Genomic DNA, 20,686 nt, shown 5'->3' on the forward strand with positions numbered 1-20,686 from the left:
AAGGATTAACGTTTCAGTTTGTGCTTTGTAACTGAGTCAGGCTATGCTGGCAACTCACAGTTTGAGTGATACAAAGCCCTTCTTCGAATCTGTGATAGAACTACCACTGACTGGCAGAACAGGAATATCATGCCTCTCAGAGTTCTCTCTTTCCTGAAAGATTGCTGGTTTGTAATTACACCAGGTTATAGCATTGGTGAGAAGTAGCTCTACTGAACTGAGGAACCCAAGTCTGATAATTAACCTGAGGACTGATTTCTGCTCCTTTAAATGGAGCAGTTCCATTTCCTCTTTAAAAAATTTTCCTTTCCGTCCAGTAAGGAAAGTGTCTTCTCCTTACAAAGTAACAGAGCTTTTCCCCTACACCATAACAAGCTGAAACATAATACCACATGCACCCTGCATTAGTTCCCAAAGCTCTGCCACTTTAATCCAGTCTAACAGAACAGTGGTGCATTTCAACCTCTGACATTACACTACAACTGCTGTCTTAAAGAACATGAGCTATTCCTTAACTACATCACACAGCTGCGTGAGGCTGTCAAGAACAGAAACAGGGAATCTTAGCACTAAGTTCAACACTTGGTCCAGAGCCAACATCACTGGCATCATCTTCTATCATGAGAGTCCAGTGTCAAGTTTCTTATGGAAGAGATATTCACAGTGGACACAAATAGGGATTAGACAACATCCCCATGAACACACCATCTCTCAGTCGAGGAAATCAAAGCCCACATGACCACCATGTGCTCGTTGGACAGCTGAATTGCTCTCTTGCCCTATTAACACATGGAGTTAAACTAAATTGAAAAAATTCCATTATGTGACTGATGTATAAAATTTGCTTTTGTTTAACATGACATTTGAGTTCAGAAAAAAGTCTTAGCAGTGTTAGTTAGTAGTTGGAATTCAGAGCATAAATAGTTAATTCCCATAACTTCTTCTGACCTTTTCCCACAATTTCCATTAGATTTTAAACCACAAGTTTAGCACAGCTATTGCCAAGAAAAGACTTTCACCATCCCCACCACACAACCATAGGCAAAGTATGCAGAAATAAACACCCAGGGGCAAATTCCCTCTCACTGGGTTATTGATTTCCATAAACAGCTTTGCAACAAGAATGGATTTGACCCTTTGCCCTAAACAGGCATCCACGGTGTTAACACTTCAGGTTGCTGAAGAAAGCAGATTTGCAAAGAAAAAATCAGGATGTTACTCCGTTCCCAGCTCACCACTGAATACATTCAAAGCCAGATCCTGCCCACAGCCAACATAGACTCCCTAAAGTAACCACAAAAAAGCTTGCAGACCTGTTAGCAACAATGCTGCTGAAGCCTGATTTAGAATGGGCAGTTTACCTCACACCTCGGAAGGGCTGAGGCCTAAAGAAGGAACATTCCTGTGAAGAAGGTTTTTGCAATGGTACTGTCACATGTGGAGTCTCTGGTGTTTGCTAACATGGTTCCGTCACTGTGAATTCCTTGATGCCTCATTACACAGTTAAGTCCATGCTCCAGCTTTTCCCTGAGGCTCCTCTCCTCTCTCCAGACACTAGTTTCCATGAAACTCCCATACTGCTGTTATTGTGTCACATTCAGCCAGCAGTTCCAAGAAGCTTTTGGAAGGTGGGAGCTATGAGAAGGGAGACAAGACAGGGCAGACATTCCTGTAGGATAAGGGTCTTTTTCTGAGACAACCAGGTTAAACACACCATTAAACATTCCAACAAATGGATGCTGAGATAGCTGAGATATCACTGATTTCACTGAGAGGTGAAATCCCATTTATTGATCCTGGAGACAGAATCTTACTCCTTTCCTCCATTTTCAAAACTGGCCTCATTAGATTATCCTGGTCTTCAAAACAATTTCAGATACAGAACTAATTCATACTGTGATGAAGAGCAAAGAAACATGTTTATAAAAAAATCAGAAGCAATGAGAATCTCAATTTCATCACCTGTTCCAGTTTGGCCAAATTTAGAAATATATCCTCTGAGAGAAGCCACAACCACCCTTCCCCCACCAGGTTTGGGAAAAATAAATTTTCCTCGAAGGAAAGTGAAAGAGATGAAAGCTACTTATTTAACAAACACACGGGAAAAGGATAATAATGCTAAATAATAAATCTCTCGCTGTGGAGAAAAAAACCTGGGAAAGTGTTAGAGTCCTCCCTTTGGTCTCCTCGGAGCTGGGGCTTGGCCCAGGGCCAGGCCCTCTGTGCCTGGTGGAAAGTCCTCCCGATGTGCTCTGATGTTAAAGCAATCAAGCAGTCCAGTAGAAAAGGGAGAAAATCCGAAATTCCAGGGAAGGAAAAATTCAACTCTCAGTCTCTCTCCAGAGAAAAAGCAGCTGAACCACTGGCCAAGAAAACTGTCCTCGGGAAAACAGCAAAGCTTCCTCCCTCCCCTGCCACAGCTGGGAAACCAAATGCTATCTGTGTGTGACCTTGAACAAGCTGCAAACTGCTTTGAAGAAGTTTTGCTCAGTTTTTCCTTCCCCCTCTCAGGCTCAGTTTAGAGGTATAGAAAGGTACAGAAATTAATTTCTGGGCATAGGCAGCGATATGGGATACACAGCATAAGGTCACCCCAAGACATCACCCTTTAAGAATCCACCCCTGGGTCTCTCCTTCCCTTCTGCCTCATTCCCTTTCTCCTCATCATACTTTGTGCTTTTCTTTAATTAAGCAAATAAAAGTATCTTAAAATTGCCTTTTGCCGGGAATTCCTCATTTTGTTTCTCCTACTACTACACACAGAGAAAATATCTAACACTCAAGGCAAATATCAGTATCTGGTCCTAATGTTTTTGTATCACCAGTTTTGATAGAATTTGGTTCCAGTGACCAAATATGACCATGATTCAACCATAAATTGTATATTTACTTTGATGCCTATTCCAGATGTGAAGCTTCATATCCTGAACTGCTAATGCAGCAACGCACAGCATCTAATGGAAATCATGTTATCACCACGCACTTGTCAGCTTGCAAAACTTCATGTTTCAAGGCCTAGTTTCAGAACAAGTCTGTACTGTCACACCCTCTGGCTCTTATGGCATCTCTACAGTCCTTACTTTTAGATATTAGGATGTTTAGATATTAAATAATTAGATCACTTAATTATTACATTGCAATTATTATATTATTTTATTATACCATTATATGTCACATTATTTATTATTATATTATTAGATATTATATACTATATTGCATATTACTATAGAATGTATTATTATTATTATTATTATTATACTGGATAATTTAGATATTAGGTAATTATATTTTTTAGACACTAGACATTAGGATATTTAGATACTAGAATATTAGGATTTAGATATTATGACCACAGGAACACAGAAGCTCTGGCATTCTGGATAGGAAGTTTTCAATGAATGAGCAAAATCAGAGACTGTTTAAGAAGACTTCAGCAACGCAGTACAGAAAGACAGGCTGAGAAAAGTAACCAATTTACCTGAAGTATTAACAGCATCTGAATAATAGATGGTGGAACTCTGGCTCTGGAACGGGATAATGCATCTTCCAATTTTATATTGAGGGTAATTATATTCCTAAAATGCAGAAGAGCCAATTGCCGAACCGAGGGCTCCTTTCCCTTGGAAACAGAAAGAAATCAAGATGGATTATGAGCAGTATGAAAATGAGTTTCAAAATCCTCTGTTCAAAATCCTCCCCTCCTGAGGGATTACAAGAATGGTAAACCTAAATGAAACATGAAGGAAACATAACAAAGGACAGAGAGCAGCCCCCAAGTCTGCACAGTAAATTTGATTTGGCAGTAATGAACAGACGGTGACTGAGTCTGACTGCATGTGGAGAGGATGAAGGGTTGAGACGGGATGAGACCTGGATGATATATGAATATTTTGTATTTTAACAGTACATCACAAATTAAATGTATCATAAGTTTAAAAAAAAAAAAGCAGGGCTGCAAATTGGTTGAATTTCCATTATTTTGTAAGATTTTGAGTACTCGCTGTTTACTGTCTTCAAATATGGCAAGAATCCTGACTCAGCTCACTTGTGGATCCTCTTTTCTATACGGTTTGAGAGACTTCACTATAAGACAGGAGCAGAGCTGAAGTTTCATATTGCATTTTCAAAGCCATCTGTTTTCAGTTCAACAATACCTTCTCACTGAGGAAAACTCCCAGTTGAAGAATACAACTCCAGCTCTGTCTGCAGAGGTTAACAGCACCTGCCTCATGTAGAACTGTGAAACTGTTTCTCTTTCTGGCATTAGGGGTTTTCCCTTGGGTATATATGGCTGTACACATGGAAGGTTTGGTATTCAACTGGTGTTGACTTATGTCTGGAATAAAGAAGCCTAACCTGACCCTACCCATTCCTTTTCACTTTCTAAATTATTTAAACTGAAGTAAAGAAGGCCCCAAATCTGCTTCAGCTGATAATTAATAGAATTTACAAGAGCACATAAGCACCAATTGGGCTTTTGGAAGAAACTTCAGAACATGAGCAGCTAGATCTATTTGAATTTACATGGGACTTAGGGCTCTTAAACCCTCAAGGTTCCTTTGGAAATTCAAGTAATTATTTCCATCTGATAGGGGAGAAGACTTGTGTTACTAAAATATTTTCGAAGGCCTCAGAAACACAACAGAGAATAGGGATGTTTGGTGCAATTCTCAAAAACAACTGAGTGAGTTCTAATTTAGTCAAGTGCTGTATAAAAAAAGGCTTAGAGCCTACCTATATCTCTAAGTGTACAAATATCTTGGATTTAAATTACAGGACACTTGGAAAAATCTCCCATTGTGTTCTAGTATGTTTTAATAATATCTTATTTCTATTGTTTTAGAGTTTCTACTGGTAAGACACAAGTCTATGGGTGAAGTAGCCCTGTATGTTTTTGGAGCTCTTCCCTTTCAGAATAAAATTCAGTGTGAAATAGCAGCTTTTCCTTTAAATTCAGACTTCATACCTGTAAATGTCTGAAGATGCAAATAGTAATATCATAAACATTTGGGCAATCATTTTAGGGACAAAGTCCACTTGAAAAATTGGGAGAAGGTTTCTGAAGTTTCCCCAAATATATTCAGGCACCAAGTTCCCACTAAAATCTGTAGGCATCTATGAGCAGTTGCAAAGATCACTCACACCTATCTGGTACAGATTTCCATGAGACTTCAGTGATAAACAATACTCTCTGGCCATCATTACATTCGAAGATCAAGTATCTATTGTGTATTTAAAATTACTGGAGTCAAAATCTGTGCTCATCTAAACTGGTCAAACTCCACTGACTGTTGCTGTCCACTTACCATAGCATAGAATTTGATCTCAGAAATACAATTGCTTTTCAAAAGCAGAGATACTTCAAAGACAAAAGTCACATTGCAGAGAAGGAAATGCATATATTTAAATCAACACAGCTCCACTTATTTCACTGTGCAACATTTCAGTTTATCATTCATAACATTTTTTGACTTTTAGTATGATTGGCAGAAGGACTAACCAGCCTCCCTGCGTTCCACTTTTGTTTTCCAAGTTCCCCTTCATCTTTTCCACCCAAGCACTTCAAACCATTTGCATAAGTAATTCATTTGCATGACGTGACTATACAGAACAGCTGCACTGGGAGGTTGGCCCAAGGAGAGAGAATTAAGGATTGCATCAGTCTGCTGATGAACCTGTAAAGTTGCTTTTCCCAGTTTTTCAAGATTCTATGGTAATAGAGTAACTTTTTCACCTGCACAGGATAGAAAATAGCCTGCAGCATGGGAAGGACATCACTGAAGAAAAAATCCCATGTTTCAGCTAAGGTATCCAGTAGTTTCTGCCCTGCAAAAACACAAAACAAACTAGTGAACAGTTTTGGTTGTAACCACCTAACTGCAAAAAGTAAAACATGCAGGAAACAATGTGAATCTGCTACTATATGCTAAGATGAATTATGCAGGAGCTACTATCAGCAGTATGGAATTAGTATTCCTTTTGGTGTATCAGATACTTCCATATTTGTGTCTTTTCAGGTGACTCATCTAATGTTCTTAATAAACTCAGAGACTCTGAGGTTACTCAGGAAAACCCTGTGAAGAACAAAGACTAATAGCCCAGGTTACATCCTCCTCTTGCAGTAATACTTGCTGGACAGGACTGTGGAGGAGAGCAGGTTGAATGTGGAAGCAGAGGAACTTACCCCACCATTCTCCCGCCTGCCTTTCAAGCTGCAGGGCAGCAGAGCAAACCAAACTCTGTGGAGATGCTCCGTAAAGCATCCCCTCAAACTGATCTACAAAAGCTACAAGAGTAGCTTTTCCACTGTTCCCTTTTCCACTTACACAGAAAAACTCACCCAAGATCTATGGAAAGGAACAATGGTGTTAGGACTCTAATTTTTACTGTAACTTTCAAGCGATGCAGTTAGAATTTGCTATGGGGTGAGTTCCCTGTGGTCCTCACAGCAAGGCCACCTCCATTCCTTCCCCAGGTGCAGCTACCTGGAATCCTCCCCAGTGGAATCTGGATAAGCTCTGGCCAGGTTGTGCAACCAAGTTGGACACTGAGCTCCTCACAGAACATTTTACACAACACAGAGGCAAATACAGGAGCGGAGATCCATAGAGGAAACCTGGTTCAATAGGTGGGTTCTGGCTTCAGATCCCTGTTCCCCAAAATGGCCCTTGTGACCTTGGACAAGCTCTTTACCATCCCTATGCCCCCAACCCAACTTTGAGAGGAGAGCAATGCCCCTGCACCTCCACCAACAAGTGTTATGGAGATAAACACATCAGAGATTCTGAGGAATTCATAGAAGACAATATGACTTACCAGGATGCAAATCGGTAGCAATCAATCAATATTACTAATGGTGTCAGAATCTGATACTATTCTTAATTTTTGTATTAGAGCATTACTTTGAGCCTCAGCCAGGGAATATTTTGCCCAGAATTACACACAAATCACAAAGCAATTATGCATGAAAGCATTGACACTGCCAACCACGCTCAAAGTTAGCCAAGTGCCAATGTTTACTATGGGATACTTGATCCCCCTGCCTTTTAAGCACATAATGAATAGCTCTGGTGAATCTGCAACTCCTGAATTATTTCCAGGTTGATAACTTTAAGTGTGGATCACCTTGCTATACTGCAGCTGCTGGCTTATGGAACACACCAATGTCTTATTTTCAGCACCACCAGGCAGGAGTTCTCTCTATCCTGCATAGTCATGCACAAGACTGAAAAGGGTGTTCTCTGTTTCCATTTTTAAAACTTTTTAAAGAAATCTGTTTTGCATAGTTCTAATGAAATACAGCAGGGAACCAAGTCCAAAAATTTCTAGCAGCTGTAGCAGTAGTATTAGTAATAATAACAATTATAGTAGTAATATTAATTATTAATAGCAATAATATTATTAATAATAATAGTAATAAACATGTGCTGGTTTTTGCTGGGATAAGTTTCATTTTCTTCCCAGTATCTGGTAGTGGCTGGAACACTGTGATAACGCAGGGATGTTTTAGTTAGTGCTGAGCAGGGTGTGCACAGAGCCAAGGCCTTTTCTGCTCCTTTCCCACCCCACCAGTGAGGGCTTGGGGGGAAACAAGGAGCTGGGAGGGGACATGGCTGGGACTGCTTTTCGCAACTGGCCACAGGGACATCCTAGACCATATGGTGTCATGGTCAGCATACAGAGCTGGGGGAAGACAGAGGAAAGCAGGACATTTGGAGTGATTGTGTTTGTCTTCCCAAGTCACCGTTGCGCGTCACTGAGCCCGACTTTCCTGGGACGGCTGAACACCTGCCTGCCCGTGAAAAGTGGGGAATGAATGCTATTTTGCTTTGCTTGCATGCATAATTTTTGCTTTACCTATGAACTTGTCATTATTTCAACACACCAGTTTTTTCACTTTACCCCTCCAACCCTCCCCCCCATACCACAGAGGGAAGTGAATGAGTGGCTCCATGGAGCAGAGCTGCTGGCTGGGGTTAAATCATGAAAATAACCTTGCATATATGACCAAATAACCAAATCCAATACTAGTGTCTGAAATACCAAAGTGCTTCCAAGATATAAATCCAATCATGAAGGAAAAGCCCAACCACTACACCCTGAAGGCAGAGTTTTAAGGAGTTAAATATGTTAGTTCCCACAAGGTGAGGTTAAAAGCCCTTATCAATCTTGCTGCTAGAATAGTATGAAGTTAAATTACTCTGTTGAGGTAAACATGCCTTTACCATCAAGTACTTATTCAATCTTGTGGACAGCTTGTTTTGAGACTTAATTTCTGCACAGCAGCTCAGAAAGGCTGCAGAGTTAAATGACACAGGTAGGCAGGCCTTTTACTGAGGGCTGTGGAATAATTCCTATGATTTGTTGATAATGACCATCTTCCACATGAAGGAATGTGACTTACATGTGTTATCAAGGACATATCCTTTTTTTACTGTCAGGCAAAAATCGCTACATTTAGCATAAACATTTGCTGGATTCCAGGAAACTGGGTTAATGCTTATTTTAACGAAGCACAATATAGTCAATTTTGTATGGCATAAAAATGCATTTGGTACTTTTCACAGGGATTCTAAAAGTTAATTGAAACTCATTAAATAAATATAAGAATAAATAATTAGGTATTAGGAAGAAATTCTTCTCTTTGAGGGTGGTGAGGCCCTGAAACAGGGTGCTCAGAGAAGCTGTGGCTGCCCCACCCCTGGAAGTGTCCGAGGCTGGGCTGGACGGGTCTTGGAGCGACCTGGTCTAGTGGAAGGTGTCCCTGCCCATGGCAGGTGAGTGAATCAGGATGATCTTTAAGGTTCCTTCCAACCCAAACCATTCTGTGATTCTGTGATTTTCAAAACCTTCTGCAAGACAAAAGCCCTCCAAAGTGTGGGGTTTTTTCTCTTATGAAAACTTGAACACCAAGTGGAGAGGGCAACTCAAACCATGGGATGGGGGCAACCTGAGATTTGAGGGCAGGACTGCTGCTGCTGCAGACCCAGGAAGCAAACCCTGCTCAGAATGGGAGCTCCAAGACTTCCATGCTTCCAGCTCTGTCTTGGGTGTTTTGAGAGCCATGCGGTCACTGACTACAGGATGGATTCTGGGGCAGGGCTGCATTTGCTGCCAAGAAACACAAATTCCAGCCTTGGAAACTCAAGTCCACCAGCAACTCCCCAGGAAAGCTGTGTGTCAGAAATACCTCTGCCTCTGAATGAGATGCCTGAATTACTGCCACCCTCCTGTAACTTGCCAGTTTTAGAGAGATAACATTTCTGAGCATAGACTTGGAAAAAACATGACCAGTTTAATTGTCACCAGAATTTCTGACTATATCTTAAGCGGCAACCATAAAATGACACACTAAATCAAAAACCAAAATAAGATTTAAATCAACAGCTTGCTGAAATTAGGTATTTCCCAAACATGGTCCTATATTTGAAAGCCCTTTAGTGGTCTCACATTTTAGGTTTTCATCTAAGCTTTGGTCTCAAACTTCAGATGCATTATTTTTGATTTTCAAGCTGGTAATACCAGGAAAAAAAAAAGATTGGACTTTGCTAGGTCTGTATCTCATCTGCTGATTTGATACTTATAAAACAACTTCCTTTGTGATTTACAAAGCAGCTATGAAGGCCTTGAGCTCCCTCTGTGCTCTCCAAGCTGTTGTTTTATATAACTGTGGAATCTGATGTTCAGCTTAAGGAGTTTCAGTACTTTTTTGTGGACTTTGGGGTTTTTAATGTGAAATTGGTTCTCTTTTTGCGGTGTTCAGGGCTACTGTCTTTTCATCAGAAAAGCTTGATTCTATAGCACCACCCTAATCTGATCAACTGTACTGTCAGTAATGAAAGGTCACATCCAGGATTTATAGATAGCTGAGACTAATGGAAACAGTTGTCTCCAAGCTCCTGCTTAAGCAGTACATTTAGACTAAGTGACCTTGTGACTACAGCTTTGGAAAAGGAAAGATGCATTTCTTTAAAACTGCCTTCACTCCCCAAAGATCTTTAGAATGTTTACATGGGCAATAATTCTTGAAGCTATTACAAAACCATTTCACCATTTGATGTATAGAATCACAGATCATTTAGGTTGGAAAACACCTCCAAGATCATCAAGTCCAACCATTAACCCAGCATTGCCAAGGCCACCTCTAAGCCATGTCCCCAAGTGCTGCATCTACATGACTTTTAAATACCTCCAGGGTTGGTGACTCCACCACTGCCCTGGGCAGCCTGTTCCAATGCCTGAACAACTCTTTTGGTGAAGAAATTTTTTTCTAACATGCAATCTAAACCTCCCCTGGCACAACTTGAATGCCAAATCTATGACAAGACAGCATATTTAACAATACATCTAAATGCCATGTAATAGCATTTAGACAAAATATGGGTGACTATAAAGCAACACACCAGGTGGAGATTTATCCTTGATGTTACTTCCATAAGGTGGTACCTCCAGAAGGTGTAGACAGTTACATGGGGCCTTGACTTTAAAACCAGAGAGACAGTGCCTGACCTCATTTATGTCAGCATGACTCCAGAATAACTCTTAAAATAAGCTACAGCATTATTTTGGACTTAGATACTTAAAACTAACTGGGATCTTTGTGCTTAGTTTTTTGTTTATTACATATCTCAGTCTATTTTCACTTTTCCTGAGCAGGATATAACTGAAGGAGAAGGAAGTGTCCTTGCTGGAGGTAATCCTTCCCTGACTCCCTCAAAGCTGCTCTAGGCAATCACCTCCCTTTTATGAAGGTTAGTGAGAACACCAAGGCGGGACCCAACAACATACTGTAGGAATGGATTGAGACATGCTAATCCATAGTCCCAGGAAGATAGTGGAAAGCATGCCAGTGCCTCTAGAGTGCATTTGCTAAAACTCCTGTGACATACATAGCCATGCTAAAATCCAAGTTACCTTCATAAAACCGGATCTTGTCCCTTAGGATCACCATGCCTTTTGTGAGCAGCTGATTCTGTAAATAAAATACAGACTACCTTTACTCAATTCTGTGCTTCCCTACAGCCATCATGTTTCACATTTCATTCATTCTTTAGACAGTGAAGGGGGTTTTTTATTTTAAAAATTAATCATCAGAGAACTCTTGCTGTGTCCATCTTATTTAAATCACTTGGAACACTTGTGAAATGCTATAATTGGCTGCTGGTTTTAGGATAAAGGATGTATTTTGTGCAGTACAAAGTGCTTCTCAAACTTCAAATGACCGACCTACAAAACATGTACTTAGAGAAGCAGAAAGAATATTGCTTCAACAGACAGTGGTACTGACTTCTAAAAGTCTTTCCTAGTAACTCTACTGCAATTATCTTCACTGGTTTACTCAGGGACTTCAATTTTAAGCTAAAAAAGAATGTCTGAAACCTCATGAAAGACAGAAATTACCTACAGAAACAAAGTCACAGGTTGGGCTTTCACAATCTAACTATATGTATGTGTATAAAATCCGAATCCCATTAATCCCTTAATTTCAAAATCACAGAGAAGTCAGTGGACATCTCTGAATGGTTTCAAGGGTCTCCAGGTCATCATTTAGAGTGGGCAAAATTATTTTTCTCAGTAGCATATAACAGAATTGGATTTAAATAAAGAAAACACAGGCCTACCTGCAGATACTCAGTGAAAAAGGATCCCAGTTCTGTTTTCAGTAATTGCCTGTATTAAAAAGAGCAAGAAAGGAATCTGTGTAATCAGCAAATCACATTAGCTGTGCACTGCATGAAAGAGGGGAAGTCACGAATAGCAAATTACTTTAGTATGAGCACAGAGACTGTCATTAATGACTAACTACAAAGAGAGCAAACAGAGTCAACAATACCAAGACTCAAACCAGCACTTTTGTGTGTTGAAGAATATCTGCTGTCATTTCAGATGGCTCAACTGCACATATGAAAGGAAAATAAGATTTGATGAAAAGAGGATGCTTTCCATCCTACATCCACTCAGGAGACTCAAGACAGCTGAAGTTGCATATGGTTTCAACGAAAAGGCAGGTAGGAATTTAACAGTTTAGCTCTGCCTTTCATGATTCCTCTACACTAAAACCTATAAAGCAATCTCAGAGAGCAATTGAAGCTCCCATGCAAAACAAAAGCCCACAAACAACTCTCAGATTCAGAAACTGGATTCAACCCAGTCCATAAGCCTTTTTGTATCCAGGTAAAATTCACTACATGGCTAAAAAGCTGTGTTATTTACATCTCACACGCTGGATGCTAGATAATACTTCTCATCAGTCAGGTCACTATTTAAATGCATAAACAACAGCTCGGACCTTATAGAAACATAGATAGCCCCAGCTGGGTTTTCTGAACACATGCAAATCTGGCCTATATCTCTTCTGAAAACTTGTCTGTGTGACCATGTCAGGTCCCATGAAGATGTGAGGTCAAACATGACTTAAAATCTAAACACCACCTTTGATTACAGTAATTATATGAGTTATATATTCAATAGCACATCATCTATCTCTTTTTGTTATATCTTTAACTGACAACTGATTAATCAAATCATTTAACAAGTAAACAGGGATATCAAACCAAATCCAGAATAGCCCCATATTCCATGAAAGTCTACAGGACTTGATTCTGATGTTTTTACAATGCATGCTTCAGCACAGCCTCTTGAGATCTCCTAAAAGTTCAGGGAAGAGAGGAGCATTTCAGTCTTGAGGAGGCTGAAATATGGTATCTTGGTTTATTTATCCTTAAGCACATGTCCACACTGACCTCATAGCTCTGGAAGGTCTAGGCAGAAATTAAATAAAAAATAAACAGAAGGAAGAGCATTTTCAGATGCTCCTAAGCATCAAAGTCCTTTTCAGCTAGAAACTTGATTAATTTGGACAAACTATTTATGAACAAAGGTTCTGAAAGCCAGCTGAGGCATTATCCATAGGTCTCCCCTTGTCATGAAGAGCTGTTGGATCACCAGCTCCCTCAGCATGTGGCTGTAACATGTGGGAGAAGACAGCCCTGGCAGCACCCTGAAACTCTGCCCTCAACAGTAATACTGACAAGCCCTTGGCAGGGTTTAAAAGCCACCTCTCTCAAAGGCTGCTCAAGTTCCAGTGCCTTAACAGAAGTCAAGGGGAAAAAGGTTGTGACAGCCAAATTGCAGCGTGTCCACTCCAAGTGGAAATTTACTGTCCAGTGAGGTGACTTTTTTCTAGATCACAAGTGATGACACTAAAGGTTCATCTTACTTTGAACATGGATAGACAGACCATTTTTAGGTTGAACTAACAAGAAAGTTGCAGGTTTGAATTTTCCTATGAGAGTGACAATTAATTCTCATGTATCTCTTTGTGCCACTGTTTCAAAAAAATACTAGTACTTTATGCTGACAGATTCTGCTTAATTTTCTACTCTCTCCTCAAGCTAGCAGCTCCAGATGGATTCCTCACGGTCTTGAAAAGGTGATGTGCAACTACCTTCTCTTTGAATATTTTAGGTTCTACTGATAAATTCTGGTATTTAGGACCAGAAATAAGAATGTATGTTCTGTTTATCCAATAGCCAGCTCTCTGATAAAACAAGATGCCACCACATTTCCATTTCTTCAGCTGAAATCAAACAGCCAGCGTGTAGGTAGTTATATGCACTGGACTGCACCACACCAGGCAGCACTATGCCTACATTAACATCTCTTTTTACAGGACAGAAGAATTGACAACACAATTCAAGCATCTTGCTTTTTGAATCCCTAATAATACAGATACTTCAAGCTACTTAATGCATTTCTAGTGAAACAGTGAGGCCCTCAGGCCAGATCAGAACACTGGTGTTTGATATTCTTTTTATATGTTCATTTAAAAGAGACCCACAACAAAAGTGGATCCAAGACATTGCTTGCAATTTTTTTTTCACCCTTGCTTAATTTCCTTTAACAAAAAACAGTTAGGCTTTCAGATCCTGGATAATTTCAATTACTGACCAACCTTATCTAGACATGTGGACATCAGGGTGGAATCTGGGAAAAAATCTGATTAGCCTTAAAAGAGATCCCTGACCAGACAGCAGATCTTATTTCAAGTACATCTGATTTTTAAGCCAGGCACTTTGCACTCATAAAGCTTCTCTATCATTGATATGAGGCCTTCATTGCCCGTTTAATGACTTCATAAATTAAGATGGTAATATAAATTCCCTTTAAGTGTGCTAAAATAGCTCCTGACTTTTTTTTCCCCTGCTGCTGCTTCATTGGTTCATTTTAAAATTAACTCTTGCAACATTACTCAGAATGGAAAGTGTAATACTGCATAATAGATGTTAAATAAAGTTAAATGAAGCAAACAAATGATTTTACTGGGTTTGAACTCTGTCTGCAAAAGAGGAAATGCCACTAAAATGTGCTTTGTTTGAATCACATCAGAATCCTGAAACTCAGAAAAGGGGCAGCTATAAATATGTATTAGTTTTAATACAGGACATCCTGCTTCCACTGTGTTTCCGTTTCCTTCTTTTTCTTCCTTGTTTTAAAAGTGGTCAAAATAAACACTTTGAAATGACATATGGTACATGAAATGAAAAAGGAGAAAACGCTATTTGATTATTAATATTGCAGACATGGACCAAGAGAAAACTAAACGGTACGTATACGCACGGAGATTTTTATTACCAGATTTTGACTCAATCTCCTACTAAATTACTCAGTAAGGGCCCAGAAGAAGGAAGGCACAGGCCACATACTGGTGATGCTCCCAGTTGTTGGGACTTTACTGTGCTTCATCAGCTTTAGCAGAGGAATTCAGGAGTTCCAGCAGTGTGAGAGACAACTGGTTTTATTGCAATAGGGGTTCTGAGGGCTGTGTATGTAATTCTGTATTTAAGGCCACTTTTTAATGCCACAGGAACACAAGAACGGTGTCAAAAGGCATTGGTATAAATAAGTGGCAGCTCTTATGAGCCAAACCTAGAAGAAAAGTAAATGGTACTGCACAGATTTGTATCCACTGATGTTTTCTTAAATAATCAGGGTTCAAAGCCTCCAGATGTGTGTTCACAAGTTTTATGTATTTGTTTGCATGTATGTGACACATGGTAGTTGAATATACGTGACATTCCTGAGTCAAAACAATGGTGTGCAAATATTGTTCAAATATTTACACTTGATCTATGAGTCAACTTGGATATTCAGGGGTTTATTATGAAAAATATTCCAGAATCTGCTCTAATTAAAGCGGTAAAGTAAAATAACTTCTTTTACTGTCCTGTAACTATTCAAAAAAGTAACTAACTAATATTAACCATTTACCTGAATGTTTCCACATTTGAATTCTGCCCAGGGGAAATAATCTGCCCAGTGGAAATAATGTATTTCTTTCTCATTTTGTACTCATGGGAAAATGCATCTAAAACAATCGTAAGGAAAATATACACTTGTTCCACTTCTGAGGTCATGTTTATGAATCAGGTATTTTTGCACTCAATAATAACATTAACCCAAAGAAGTTATTTTGAAATAAATAGCAAAAGCAGTAAGGTATTTTTGGCACATGTCAAATCAGTAATTTCATCATCAGCTCAGGTATGAGGCACCAGGCATTCTCCCTGAAGTGAGCTATCAGCTGAGATACCAACAAAGCAGCATTAAACCTACCCAAACAAAAAGAAATGGGCCTATCAGGTGACAGCAAAGCCCTTCATAAAATGGAAAAAAAAAAATCAGTGTATTTCTAGTCAGTTTGTCCGTTCAGCCACAATGAGATGCTGCAATAAATTCAACTCAACTGCATTACCAAGCATCATTGTGGTGCAGGGTTTATAGCAAGGTAAATTAAAGCAAAATTTGGGCACATTTCTATCTGTTTGTTGGTTCATACAAGATTATATTTGTATGACACATCAGCAGAAAATTTTTCCTCTCCTGTCCCCCACCAGTAGATGAGCCTATTAAGGGAAATGCATGGAGTGAAGAAATCTCAGCCCAGAAGTATAATAATAATAATTAACCATTATTCCAGTAAGTAACTCAACATGATTGATGGATCATGCTAACTGACAGACATCCTAGAAAAGCTATTCTTTGTATGTAATTTTCTCCCCAGAGAAGTAAGAAATAACTGGAGAGTAAGTTTATTTTAATCTCAAAAAGAGCAAATACAGGCCCAGTATCATCTGGCTGGACTTTTCTGAAGGTATTTTCACAATTAAAGGAACCAGACTGGGCCAACTATCCCAGACTGGGAACCAGACAGGAACAGATAAACCCAGAATTTCTGGGTATTCTGGGGATTTTGTCAGACTCCAGTGTCCAGACAGAGTAAGTGGTAAGGGAAAGGGAATAACTAAGGATCATATCTGAAGACAGCCAGGGAATGTAATAAGCTGTCTGTCTTTTGTAAGTGCAGATTCTTTTCCACCATTTATTTTGTAAAGCAGTGGACAAACTTCTAAAAGGAAATCTACTACCTTGCCCTTACCACTGAGAGGAGGGTTTGGTAAGTAATAATAAGTGCTGAAAAAGTAGTAAAATGTGAAGTGCTGTAAATCCAGATATCAGCTTATATCTTGGTTAATTTTCTTTTCAATTGTAACTTAAGTAACTCAAATAGTAGGGCTTTCACTTTTTTTTAAAGGGAAGAAAGTTCCCATTATACATCTCACTGGCCTATAGTTAGTCTGTTGCTCAGTGTTACTCAGGCTATGGTGTTAACAGGACAGCTTTGTAACTTCACATACACTCATGCTGCGTGGAAGGAGCAGTAGATCTAAGGGATCACCAGGCAGGACATCTTTCCTTGCCATGTCTCACTGAGGCCTTACCTCCTCCACAGATGCAAGGGAAGCACCTGAGAGTGGCACCTCTGGAAATGGCAAGTATCACTACCGAGAAATAGGGCTGAATCACTAGAGGGGTGCAGGTTTTCCCTTCCTTAGTTTTAAACCAGGACATCAAGACGGACTCTAAATAAACCCTACTGCTCAGGGCTGAATTCCTCCTGAAGAAGGAGGGATCAGCTCTTGCCCACAGTGAGGTGCTGATACACATCAGCAGCAGCAATTACTGAGGGAAAATGGACTGTGGTGGTCGAAACTGCCACTGGGAGAAAAACCTTACCACTCTGCAGAAGCTCTGAAGTGTGAGGGCTGGCAAACAGTACTGAGCATCTGGCTGAGAACACCTTGCATGGCAGAGTCTCTTACCTGACTCCTTCATTGAGGTTGTAAAGTTCATGGTCTGGGAGACCCTTACGCTGGAATACTGCTATCACTCCATTGTGGATACTGAAAGAGGACATGAGGAGTCATTAGCACCCAGTAAGATTCAAGAAGGGTATCACCTCCACAATTAGCCCAGCATTTCTCTCTAGACACTTCAGGACCTTTTAAAAGTCATAGATGACTTCCGGTAGTCCATCCATCCCAGATGCCTTAAAGGAACTGCCTAGAAAATAGATAACATCTTTGAAAATCAGTTCTTTTTGATTTGTTCCAACTCAGTAAATTCAACAGCTGCACATTTGAAATCAGTAATTTCAAAAACTTAGGCCTATATTTTTAAGTACTTTAAGTATGTCAACTATAACTTTTAATACATTCACATATTAAGTATATTTGAAGTATTTAGAAGTATAGTTTTTTATCTCTGTGACTCACTGCAGAGACAATTAACAGCATCCACTGCACTAGAGTCTGTGCAAGGGAGCAGCAATCAGCTTTACAGCTCTGGAAAGCAGGACCAGGACCACATTTGCCCCTCCTGCAGGTACAAGGATGTGGGGCTGTGTCTTGTAAAGAAGAGCTAAAGGTGGTTGGTATCTGTTCATAAGGTGTCCAGGGGGAGGAAGCTTGATTCCTACTGGTGGAAGAGCTTATCATAGAATCCCAGGATGTCCTGGGTTGGAAAGGACCTAAAGATCATCCTGTCTCACCCCCCTCATTGGCAGGGACACCTTCCATTAAAGCAGATTGTTCCAAGGCCCGTCCAACCCGGCCTTGAATGCTTCCAGGGATGGAGCAGCCACAGCTTCTCTGGGCACCCTGTGCCAGGGCCTCACCACCCTCACAGGGAGGAATTTCTTCCTAACATCCAGTCTAAACCTACTCTCTGTCAATTTGAAGCCATTCCCCCTTGTCCTGTCACCACATGTCCTTGTAGAAAGTCTCTCTCCTTCTTTCTTGTAGGCTCCCTTCAGGTGCTGGAAGACTTGGTCAGCTCTGGCCTGATCCAGGGCCAGATCCAGCTGCATGGGGCTGCTCCCATTGCAAGGGGATGTCATTGCAGGAGCTATGCCAGGCAGCAGCAAAGAGTGCCTCGGGAATGCCAGTGCCCACACTAAACTTTCCCAGGCCCATAAGACAGCTCCTTTCAATGCCTGCTGGGAGCAGAGGACTGACTGGAAGGTAAACTCAACACTGTTCACTGAGAGATTCAAAATGCAGGCATACAATAGCAAAGAGATGCACTATCAGAAAAGCTCGGCCATCTTCATCTAATGAAAAAGGAAACTAAAAGTGGCAGGTGAAGGGTCTGACCTGCTGTGGAGAAATACAGATGCAGACAGAAATAAGAACCATTATCGTCTTCTCTCTTTTGTTCCTTTGAAGATGTTTCTGAGGCCTTACACACTACTACTGCCACAGCAATCCCTCCTTCCCCCCTACACCCACAAGCACAGGCATACATTCATGATCTAACCCAGAATATTTTGGCTGGCTCATACAGACACACTCAATTAATGATTCCTTGAAAATTGGCAGATAAATGTCTCTGGTATACAGTGAAATGACTTGGGTATTTTAATATTATGAGTAATATGGGAAATAAGATTAATGTAGTGAATAACTTATGGCAACATCCAGTCTAAACCTACTCTCTGTCAATTTGAAGCCATTCCCCCTTGTCCTGTCACCACATGTCCTTGTAGAAAGTCTCTCTCCTTCTTTCTTGTAGGCTCCCTTCAGGTGCTGGAAGACTTGGTCAGCTCTGGCCTGATCCAGGGCCAGATCCAGCTGCATGGGGCTGCTCCCATTGCAAGGGGATGTCATTGCAGGAGCTATGCCCGGCAGCAGCAAAGAGTGCCTCGGGAATGCCAGTGCCCACACTTATGCTCTGATTCTGAAATGAACTTTGCAATGTTCCCTGCCAGTCTTCTGCAAAGAATGACTATCTCTCCTAAAAGGCAACGGGCTCTCTCTCTTTCTCTCTGGCACCCCTTTCTAAATGAGGGAGAGGTCTTCTCTCTCCAGCTCTTATTCCTCAAAGAAATAAGAGAGAGCAAGCTTTTTTAACCAGAACTAAGGGGGACAGGTTGTGAGGATTTAAGTTATTGTCTATACAGGAGAACGGCATCTACATAAAACATGCTAGCAGTGAGCTTTTAATCTGCCTGGGATCTCCCTTGTAGTGAGGGACAATGTCGTAGTCTGGAAAACAAGTCTTGGCCTCATTAAGTTGACCACTTGCCTTTTCTTCCCATCACAGATAGCAGTGCTTGTATGGAAGGTGCAGGATACAGCCCCTGCCTGCAGGTTATGTGAGGATGGCACTGGAACTGGCCGTCCACACTTCCTTAAGAGCAAACACAGAGGAGTCAGAATAACCGGGATGCTGTTGGTGGCCTCAGTTGGTGTCAGGATGATGAAAAGTTGGCTTAAATCTTCTCAGTTACCTTAAGCTAATGAAAAAACACACCCAGACCTTGCTTAAATCAATGGGTTTCTATAACAAGTGATTGTTTAAAAAGATGTGGTCAGAATGGTTAAACCTTTTGGCGTAAAGAAAATCTAGGCTGCTGCTTACACACAGAAGTCCTGCAAGATGCTTGAGGTGGGTAGATCACTTTACCCGTGCCTGCAACCAGCTTTCATTGAGGCTTAAGTCAGTAATGTACATAATTAAACTTATATTGCATTAGTTAACCTGAACTGAAAATGCCTTGTAAACTCCCTTCTGTAACTCTTTTACAACATGAAAGTTAATAATGGATGCACTCATGCACTAATATTATAGTAAACACCTTCCCTGTAGTTGCTTTGTGTGTAAGCGTGTGCACAGAAAACGGTACTGCAGGAAACAGCCCAATAGAGCCCAAAAAACTCAACAGAACAGGCTCGCTGGAGGAGGGGAAATCAGGATGAGAAAACTGAAGAGACCAGGTTTTTTGGGGTGTTGCCTTTAGAATGACAACAAAATGTCAGATAGTTCCAGCAATGTATTGTATTTATCTATCCCATGGTAGCTACAGATTGCCAAAGGCAAACTACATAAAACCAAGGAAGGACTCACAGCCACAAAAATCAACTCAGCAGCCTAAGAAACTTTACCTCTTTCAAACAACAACTCATTCCACATTTCACTGAACCACCTGAGGAGGAGGTGGCTCCAGCTGTCCAAAACGTGGGGAATGGCAGCTCCAGCACACACAGCACAGACTTTCCCCACCATTAGCTTCAGCATGAAGGGATATGGAAGGTGTAAATCCCTGGAGCACAGAGCTGGATGCTTGCTGACAGCACTCCCAAACAGCCCAACAGTGCCAGGGTCAAGGTGGGCAAGATTTGGTGGATAATTCTGATTTTTGTACAGTATCAATCTATTATAGGCTACTACCCATAGAGCCTGATACCACCATAACATACATTTCTCCTGAGTTGCTATTTGTCCACCCAGACAGCACTGGGGTGGGAGCCTGGCTCCCTCCAGTAACACCCTGTTCTTTTACTGA

At 40.7% G+C, this 20,686-nt stretch overlaps 1 protein-coding gene across 6 annotated transcripts in view; it reads right to left on the reverse strand.

The window, feature by feature from the left end:
* The window catches only part of PRR5 (proline rich 5), a 75,206-nt gene that overhangs the window by 24,099 nt on the left and 30,421 nt on the right, over positions 1-20,686 (reverse strand). For 4 of the 6 annotated variants that reach the window (XM_017738694.1, XM_017738695.1, XM_008637170.2 and 1 more), the window contains 5 exons: positions 17,163-17,243; positions 11,622-11,670; positions 10,915-10,972; positions 5,735-5,826; positions 3,479-3,619 (listed from right to left, as the gene is read on the reverse strand). In XM_017738694.1, coding sequence (XP_017594183.1) covers positions 3,479-3,619; positions 5,735-5,826; positions 10,915-10,972; positions 11,622-11,670; positions 17,163-17,243 — 421 coding nt within the window. Of the gene's footprint in view, positions 1-3,478; positions 3,620-5,734; positions 5,827-10,914; positions 10,973-11,621; positions 11,671-17,162; positions 17,244-17,341; positions 17,393-20,686 lie in introns of those variants that run through there. The other 2 variants (XM_017738697.1, XM_017738696.1) reach the window with 2 other exon arrangements.

The sequence above is a fragment of the Corvus brachyrhynchos genome, unplaced genomic scaffold (assembly GCF_000691975.1).
Source record: "Corvus brachyrhynchos isolate BGI_N302 unplaced genomic scaffold, ASM69197v1 scaffold517, whole genome shotgun sequence".
NCBI lineage: Eukaryota > Metazoa > Chordata > Aves > Passeriformes > Corvidae > Corvus > Corvus brachyrhynchos.